At 45.2% G+C, this 10,145-nt stretch overlaps 1 protein-coding gene across 1 annotated transcript; it reads right to left on the reverse strand.

Moving 5' to 3' along the window:
- Positions 1-970: 970 nt before the first annotated feature.
- Positions 971-5,239, reverse strand: LOC120040006 (alpha-2C adrenergic receptor-like). The gene is made up of 4 exons (XM_038985328.1): positions 4,599-5,239; positions 2,843-2,949; positions 2,311-2,794; positions 971-1,148 (listed from the first exon to the last, which is right to left on the reverse strand). The coding sequence occupies exons 1-4, from the start codon at positions 5,237-5,239 to the stop codon at positions 971-973; spliced, it is 1,410 nt and encodes a 469-aa protein (XP_038841256.1).
- Between the last annotated feature and the right edge of the window lie 4,906 nt (positions 5,240-10,145).

Consider the following 10,145-nt stretch of genomic DNA (forward strand, 5'->3'; position numbering starts at 1 on the left):
CCTCCATACAGACTCTTTCCAGATCCTTGATATCCTTCATCTGCTGGGTCACATGTGAATCCATGTGACCTTCATAGAGAATATGTTGGCATTTCAAATAAAGCCCAATGTATATTGGTCCATGTGACTGGAGAAAGCATTAGGGTTCATGTGACTGGAGAAAGCATCGGGGTTCATGTGACTGGAGAAAGCATCAGGGTTCATGTGACTGGAGAAAGCATCAGGGTTCATGTGACTGGAGAAAGCATTAGGGTTCATGTGACTGGAGAAAGCATCAGGGTTCATGTGACTGGAGAAAGCATCAGGGTTCATGTGACTGGAGAAAGCATCAGGGTTCATGTGACTGGAGAAAGCATTAGGGTTCATGTGACTGGAGAAAGCATTAGGGTTCATGTGACTGGAGAAAGCATCAGGGTTCATGTGACTGGAGAAAGCATCAGGGTTCATGTGACTTCCCCTCAGGAGGACCTTTTCCATGACTTGCAGAGTATTTTCTGAATGACTGGGTTCTGGTCAAAAGTAATGGACTAAAATATCCATATACTGTAGGTTCATCCATGTTCATATATAGGCCCACATCCCTGTCTGTTCAGAAATACCACTTCCATGTCCATATATAGGCCCACATCCCTGTCTGTTCAGAAAGACCTCTTCCATGTTCATATATTGGCCCACATCCCTGTCTGTTCAGAAAGACCTCTTCCATGTTCATATATAGGCCCACATCCCTGTCTGTTCAGAAAGACCTCTTCCATGTTCATATATTGGCCCACATCCCTGTCTGTTCAGAAAGACCTCTTCCATGTTCTTATATAGGCCCACATCCCTGTCTGTTCAGAAAGACCTCTTCCATGACTTGTATATAGGTCCATGTACTTTACAATATATTCTGTTGGACTATCCACGTTCAGAAAGATCTCTTCCATGACTTGTATATAGGTCCATGTGTTTTCTGTTGGACTATCCATGTTCAGAAAGACCTCTTCCCTGACTTGCAGACTAGAATCTTCTGGAAGGCTCGTCTGAAGTCCTGGTTGAAGATGGTGTAGATGACGGGGTTGAGGGAGCTGTTGACATAGCCTATCCAGAAGAAGAACTTGAAAAGAGACTCGGGGATCTCACAGGGCGCCCGGCACACTCCGTACAGGCTGTAGGCAGATCAAATACAATCAATCAATCAATCAATCAATCAAACTAACAGTTGGCTACCACCTGGCTGTAGTCAAATAAAAAACATTTTTAAAGTATTTAGTTGTTGTCCCAAATGCCACCGCCCTGTACTCTACAAAGGACCCTAGTAAATGTAGATGGACACAACCTTAGAGTGAAAACTCACCACACCGACCTTACAGTAAAAACAAACACAATCAAATGACTTAAGAAGCTAAAAAAACTCAAAGTAAACAACGAGCAATATTTAGACAAATAATTGGCTCAATGGTGTCTGCTCCTCTTACCTGACGGGGAAAGCTGTTACAGAACTCTGGAGCTTTGGAATACTTTGTATTACAGTATTACTGTGTAGAATACATAGTATAAATACAGAGTAAAAACCAGTAGAAACCAGTAGAAACACCATAGAAAAACAGTAGAAACCAGTAGAATCAGTAGAAACCAGAAGAAACCAGTAGAAACACAGTAGAAACCAGTAGAAACACAGTAGAAACCAGTAGAAACACAGAAACACAGTAGAAACCAGTAGCAACACAGAAACACGGTAGAAACACAGTAGAAACACAGTAGAAACACAGTAGAAACAGTAGAAACACAGGAGAAACACAGAAACACAATAGAAACCAGTAGAAAGACAGTAGAAAGACAGTAGAACCAGTTGAAACACAGAAACACAGTAGAAACACAGTAGAAACACAGTAGAAACAGTAGAAACACAGGAGAAACACAGAAACACAATAGAAACCAGTAGAAAGACAGTAGAAAGACAGTAGAACCAGTTGAAACACAGAAACACAGTAGAAACACAGTAGAAACACAGTAGAAACACAGAAACCCAGTAGAAACACAGAAACACAATAGAAACCAGTAGAAAGACAGTAGAAAGACAGTATAAACACAGTAGAAACACAGTAGAAACACAGTAGAAACACAGTAGAACCAGTTGAAACACAGAAACACAGTAGAAACACAGTAGAAACACAGTAGAAACACGGAACAAAAGTAGAAACACAGGAGAAACTAGTAGAAACACAGTAGAAACCAGTAGAAACACAGTAGAAACACAGTAGAAACTAGTAGAAACACAGTAGAAACCAGTAGAAACCAGTAGAAACACAGTAGAAACCAGTAGAATACCTGTAGCTGAAGAAGAAGGGGAACCAGCAGATCACGAAGACGCCCATCACCACCGCCAAGACGAAGGTAAACCTCTTCTCCCTCGCTGCTGTTATTTTCGTCCTGTTTACGGTGCTCCGCCGCTTCCTACGGGACGAAAACAGCTCAATGGACTTCGAGCTGGCGCGCGACTTCTTGCTCTCTGAGCATTTGGACGAAGCCAAGCTGCTCTTCCTGCTTCCTGTGGACTTCCTTCTCTCGGAAGGTTTGGAATCCTTCTTGTCGTCATGGTGATGGTGGTGGTGATGGTGGTGATGCTGATGGGAAGAGGAAGAGGAATGGGAATGTTTTTTGGCGGATGTGGGTTTTTCGTCTGACGAGCTGCTGTCGTCAAAGTCGTCTCCATCGTCGGGGTCTGGGGTTAATTTGGGCTCGTTGGGTAACAGCCCCGGCGGTACCGGTGTCTTCTGCTGCCGCTGGCAGTGCCCGTTCTCCCGGGCAACCCCTCCGCCCCCACCGTTTTCCTTCAGAGACCCTCCGCACCCCTCCTCGCCCCCCTGCTCCAACCCGTTAACGTCTAACGGGGCAGTTCCGTTGTCCTCCACCTCTCTCTTCTTCTCCGACATGGTCCGCGTCCGCGTCTTAGCAACCTGGTAGATCCTATTTAGAAGAAGATTCATCACTTATAGTTTAGTCATTTAGCGCTACACACTAGGTAGTATACTAGATAGGGGAACAGGGTACTATTTCAGACACACACTAGGTAGTATACTAGATAGGGGAACAGGGTACTATTTCAGACACACACTAGGTAGTATACTAGATAGGGGAACAGGGTACTATTTCAGACACACACTAGGAAGTGCACTACATTAGGGGAACAGGGTACTATTTCAGACACACACTAGATAGTATACTAGATAGGGGAACAGGGTACTATTTCAGACACACACTAGATAGTATACTAGATAGGGGAACAGGGTACTATTTCAGACACACACTAGATAGTATACTAGATAGGGGAACAGGGTACTATTTCAGACACACACTAGATAGTATACTAGATAGGGGAACAGGGTACTATTTCAGACACACACTAGATAGTATACTAGATAGGGGAACAGGGTACTATTTCAGACACACACTAGGTAGTATACTAGATAGGGGAACAGGGTACTATTTCAGACACACACTAGGCAGTATACTAGATAGGGGAACAGGGTACTATTTCAGACACACACTAGGTAGTATACTAGATAGGGGAACAGGGTACTATTTCAGACACACACTAGGTAGTATACTAGATAGGGGAACAGGGTACTATTTCAGATACATACTAGATAGTATACTAGATAGGGGAACAGGGTACTATTTCAGACACACACTAGATAGTATACTAGATAGGGGAACAGGGTACTATTTCAGACACACACTAGGTAGTATACTAGATAGGGGAACAGGGTACTATTTCAGACACACACTAGGTAGTATACTAGATAGGGGAACAGGGTACTATTTCAGACACACACTAGATAGTATACTAGATAGGGGAACAGGGTACTATTTCAGACACACACTAGATAGTATACTAGATAGGGGAACAGGGTACTATTTAAGACACACACTAGATAGTATACTAGATAGGGGAACAGGGGAACATTTCAGACACACACTAGGTAGTATACTAGATAGGGAAACAGGGTACTATTTCAGACACACACTAGATAGTATACTAGATAGGGGAACAGGGTACTATTTCAGACACACACTAGATAGTATACTAGATAGGGGAACAGGGTACTATTTCAGACACACACTAGATAGTATACTAGATAGGGGAACAGGGTACTATTTCAGACACACACTAGATAGTATACTAGATAGGGGAACAGGGTACTATTTCAGACACACACTAGATAGTATACTAGATAGGGGAACAGGGTACCATTTCAGACACACACTAGGAAGTGCACTACATTAGGAGAAAAGGGTACAATTTCAGACACACACTAGGAAGTGCACTACATTAGGAGAAAAGGGTACAATTTCAGACACACACTAGGAAGTGCACTACATTAGGGGAACAGGGTACAATTTCAGACACACACTAGGAAGTGCACTACATTAGGAGAAAAGGGTACAATTTCAGACACACACTAGGAAGTGCACTACATTAGGGGAACAGGGTACCATTTCAGACACACCCTAGGAAGTGCACTACATTAGGGGAACAGGGTACCATTTCAGACACACCCTAGGAAGTGCACTACATTAGGAGGGTATAAGTAAAGGGGGGGAAGTCAACTCACCTGATGTACACTAGTATCATGATAACGCAGGGAGCGAAGAAGGATCCTATGCTGGAGTAGAGAATATACCAGGTCTCATCGTTCAGCCGACACTGAGGACTGATCCCCCCACCGCTGCTCCTGTCCATGGAGATCAACGGCGGAAAGGAAATAACGGCCGCGATCAGCCACACCACCACGATCATCCCGTTCAGCCGTTTAGGTGTCCGCTTCTGGTTGTATTCTATCGCCTGGGTGATCGACCAGTAACGATCGAGACTGATAGCGCACAGGTGAACTATAGACGACGTACAAAAGAGGACGTCCAACGCCAAGTAGATGTCGCACCAAACTTTCCCGAAGAACCAGTAGCCCATGAGTTCGTTAGCTAAAGAGAAGGGCATGACCAGAGTAGCCACTAGGATGTCCGCGCTGGCGAGGGACACCAGAAACAGATTCTGTGGCGGTTTGAGAGCGCGGCTGGTCAAAACGGCGATGACCACCAGAACGTTGCCCACAATGGTAAACAGGATGAGAAAGCCAACGACTACGGTCAGTCCGGTTATGGAGAGGAGAGAGTACTCACTGTTCCCGGTAGCCGAGGAGTTGGTGTATGTGGTATTCCACTCGTCCACCACCCCGGAGAAATTCAAGAAATCCATTTTTTTAATCACTCAGGCATGACGGTAAAAAATAAAATAAAAAAATGCAGGGAAATAATATGTATTATTCGCTAGCACACATCCGCGAAGGGTTTGTTATATTTCACATGTCTTTGGAGAAAAACGTTGAAATCACACCGTCCCTTTCCCCTCTCTCTCCACCCTCTCTCTCTCTCTCCCACCTGCCTGTTATATTCAGCGCTGTCATCTCCAATCCGTTCCGAGACAGAAACGGACTAAATAAGAAAAAAATATTCCAAAATACTCCGAAGACAAAACGGTCAAAACGTGTTAAGATTCGACATAACTGAATCACCACCAGGACACATCAGTTCGATCCCATCCACGCGTCCTCGGCGGGTAGTAAATGTCCTCCTCCCTGCTGCATCTGTATCTGTCCCCTCCTCGAGCTGCTACATGGAGCGACCTGCTTGAGAGGTTTGTAATATCCACGTGCTGTTCGTATTTAAACTCACTGGGGACCCAGCTTCTCCCCGGGAGAAGAGCGAGAGGAGAGAGAGGGAGGGGGGGGGGTTATGACCCGTGTTAATTGATGCCACATATGAATACCGCAGCAGTTGATGTAGTTACTGTCATGTGTGAGGACTAGCTATTAGTGTGTTTGTTGTATTGGAGGGCCTGAACTCAACTTTAAAACACTTAATGATTATCTAAACATTTTATGAATATCTAATTCTGACTTGAGACTGTGAGAGTTGGTAGATGATGTCAGTGCTCAATGATTGACAGAGGGTTTATGTCCCAAATGGCACCCCCCTTTTTCCCCCCACATATATAGTGCACTGCTTTTGCTCAGAGACCATCCTATTTAATCCACGTTGTGCATTATCAGTAGGTGTCTCTCTGTCCGAGCTGTCAAAACGGAACAGACTGACGCAACAGCATCGCAGAACGTTTCGTTTCATTCCGAGAAGAACGCGCTCAAGGTGGGTCTCCTCCTCGCGTACATCGCAGACGGAATCAGTTTGTCCGGTCCACTCGCTGGAGGTCACTATTGTAAAGGCGGCTAGTCCCCCGGACGGAGAGAGGAGATGATTCGACACCGTAATGGGACGGGTAATATATAACTCAGTGTAAACATGAAACACGAGAACCAAATACATAGTCTACCGCTGCGTTTAGACATCTGTTGATTAAAACCTGTACGTTCAGCCGAGTCACAGTCCGACAGCATAATATATCTCCCCCGTCCATACACACACACACACACACACACACACACACACACACACACACACACACACACACACACACACACACACACACACACACACACACACACACACACACACACACACACACACACACACACACACACACACACACACACACACACACGCACACACACACACACACACACACACACACACACACACACACACACACACACACACACACACACACACACACACACACACACACACACACACACACACACACACGCTGAATAATTGATAGAAACGAGTAGCTGCCTGACTCTGACCTTGCGTCGTCAGGGAAATATATGACTACATAGCCGCGGGAATTCGTTTTTTTTTTTTTGCAAGCTGAAAACGTCTGTATCAGTCCGCTAATACAGGACTAGTAAAGGCCCAGCACCCTACTTTTGTGAAAAACAAATGTACTTTAGTGTTTACCAGCATTTGTAAACCGAGTCTGATAATTGTCTGTATAAAACCGTTAATCTGATAATACTTGTGGATCATGAAAATGCTTGCTTGATATATATTTTTTCAGTTATTTGAAATACTTCGCAAACAGCAACTTATCTCTAGGTGAACATTGATTTGGGCTCGTTGGATATCACCGCCGGTGGTCCCGGCGTCTTCTGCTGTCGCTGGTAGTGCACGTTCTCCGGGGCAACCCGTCCCTCCTACGCCGAGTAATTGCTGCTGAACTATTCATTCATTTTTAAGAGACCCTCTCATCCAGAACAACTGACAGCAGTGAGTGCATAGTGATTTATTTTTCATGGTGGTGCACCGTGGGAATCTACCCCCACAATCTTCAAATCATATTTTTACAAAAAACCTCCTTGCGAATGATTTTGCCGAAGATTGTATCTCCGCCGGGCTGGGCAACCTGAGCGTTCTGCTATCTCATTGCAAGTGCCATGCGCTACCAACTGAGCCACATCATCACAAACCATTTGATGTCTCAATGTACTCAATTACTGGACTGTGTTTTGTTTTCGTCATGGTGATGGAAAGTCTGCAGGTACAAACCTAGAGGACCAGACTATGCACAATACAGGATGGTCAATTCATATTGCACAATATTATTTTCCATGTTATTTTTTTATAAAGAAACATATTTAATTTGATGTCTTTGCCCTTAACGTGGCACCTTTTGATGATGTAACTGTTTTGAGGGTTTTGTTCTTCCTGGATTCCATTACAGTGACATCACAGAGAAACAGGAACAGGGAAACTCTTAACGATTCCAACTGTTGAATCCTGAGAGACACTGTTCTTAATTGGCCCTGAATGCTGATTGGCTGACAGCCGTGGTATATCAGACCGTCATACCACGGGTATGACAAAACATGTATTTTTTACTGCTCTAATTACATTGGTAAACGGTTTATAATAGAAATAAGGCGCCTCGGCGGGTTGTGATATATGGCCAATATACCACGGCTAAGGGCTGTTCTTGGGCACGACGCAACGCGGACACAGCCCTTAATTCGTATCCCGCCCCAACAGATCCACAGATGACGCAATCTCAATTGCACTCCACACTGCCTTTTATTAACACCTGGACAAAATAAACATCTATCTGAGAATGGTATTCATTGACTACAGCTCAGCGTTCAACACCATAGTGCCCACGAACCTCATCACTAAGCTAAGGACCCTGGGACTAAACACCTCCCTCTGCAACTGGATCCTGGACTTCCTGACGGGCCGCCCCCAGGTGGTAAGGGTAGGTAACAACACGTCTGCCACGCTGATCCTCAACATTGGAGCCCCTCAGGGGAGTGCACTTAGTCCCCTCCTGTACTCACTGTTCACCCACGACTGCACAACCAGGCATGACTCCAACACCATTATTATGTTTGCTGATGACACAACAGTGGTAGGCCTGATCACCGACAACGATGAGACAGCCTATAGGGAGGAGGTCAGAGACCTGTCAGTGTGGTGCCAGGACAACAACCTCTCCCTCAATGTGAGCAAGACAAAGGAGATGATCGTGGACAACAGGAAAAGGTGAGCCGAACAAGCCCCCATTAACATCGACAGGGCTGTAGTGGAGCGGGTCGAGAGTTTCAAGATTCTTGGTGTCCACATCACCAACGAACTATCATGGTCCAAACACACCAAGACAGTCGTGAAGATGGCACGACAAAACATTTTCCCGTCAGGAGACTGAAAAGATTTGGCATCCTCAAAAAGTTCTACAGCTGCACCATCGAGAGCATACTGACCGGTTGCATCACTGCCTGGTATGACAACTGCTCGGCATCTGACCTGCAGAGGGTAGTGCGTACGGCCCAGTATATCACTGGGGCCAAGCGTCCTGCCATCCAGGACCTATATAAAATGCTGTGTCAGAGAAAAGCCCATAAAATTGTCAGATACTCCAGTCACCCAAGTCATAGACTGCTTTCTCTGCTACCGCACAGCAAGCGGTACCGGAGCGCCAAGTCTAGGACCAAAACCTCTAACCAGAATAGAAAGAGGAGAGGGAGGCCCCGGTGCACAACTGAGCAACAGGACAAGTACATTACAGTGTCTAGTTTGAGAAACAGACGCCTCACAAGTCCTCAACTGGCAGCTTCATTAAATAGTACCCGCAAAACACCAGTCTCAACATCAACAGTGAAGAGGCGACTCCGTGCTTTTCTTACTGACCCAAAACTTTGAACGGCAGTGTGAATATTTCTATATAAATCAGATTTTTCAGAGATCTTTCTTCAGCACACAGCAGGAAGCAAGGAATTATAATGGTTATATTCAGCCCAACGGCACAACAGCCACTAGCTGCAAAAGGCATTGATTTTGGGGGGGATTATGGCATTATCGAGTGCTTCTCAAATTGTGAATGAGAGACTGATTTTTTTTGTGCACAGCGTGTACAGCCTGTGTGTACAGCCGGCGTGTACAGCCAGCCGTGTACAGCCAGCGTGTACAGCCAGCCGTGTACAGCCAGCGTGTACAGCCAGCCGTGTACAGCCAGCGTGTACAGCCAGCGTGTACAGCCATCGTGTACAGCCAGCATGTACAGCCAGCTGTGTACAGCCAGCTGTGTACAGCCAGCGTGTACAGCCAGCTGTGTACAGCCAGCGTGTACAGCCAGCCGTGTACAGCCATCGTGTACAGCCAGCGTGTACAGCCAGCTGTGTACAGCCAGATGTGTACAGCCAGCGTGTACAGCCTGTGTGTACAGCCTGTGTGTACAGCCGGCGTGTACAGCCAGCCGTGTACAGCCAGCGTGTACAGCCTGCGTGTACAGCCAGCGTGTACAGCCAGCACAAAAAACAAACAAAGCAGACCTCATGCCGTTCATGTGACTTGGAATGCATTAAAATCAAAACATACAGCCCAACAGACTGTGCCTCAGTGCTAGAGGCGTCACTACAGACACCCTGGATCGAATCCAGGCTGTACCACAACCGTCCGGAGTAGGCTGTCATTGTCAATAAGATTTTCTTTCTTAACTGACTTGCCTAGTAAAATAAGAAGACATTTTGTTTTATATATATAACAACTAAAGTTACATAAGTAACTATATATATATATCACAACTAAAGTTACATAAGTAACTATATATATATCACAACTAAAGTTACATAAGTAACTATATATATATCATCACTAAAGTTACATAAGTAACTATATATATATCACAACTAAAGTTACATAAGTAACTATATATATAT

Source organism: Salvelinus namaycush, unplaced genomic scaffold (assembly GCF_016432855.1).
Source record: "Salvelinus namaycush isolate Seneca unplaced genomic scaffold, SaNama_1.0 Scaffold3186, whole genome shotgun sequence".
NCBI lineage: Eukaryota > Metazoa > Chordata > Actinopteri > Salmoniformes > Salmonidae > Salvelinus > Salvelinus namaycush.

Coding starts and splice junctions, on each gene's coding strand:
- LOC120040006 (XM_038985328.1), bottom strand. CDS start 5,239: ATGGATTTCTTGAATTTCTCCGGGGTGGTGGACGAGTGGAATACCACA. Junction 2,950..4,598: donor ATGATACTAGTGTACATCAG/GTGAGTTGACTT, acceptor TCTTCTAAATAG/GATCTACCAGGTTGCTAAGA. Junction 1,149..2,310: donor CCCTTCTTCTTCAGCTACAG/GTATTCTACTGG, acceptor ATCTGCCTACAG/CCTGTACGGAGTGTGCCGGG.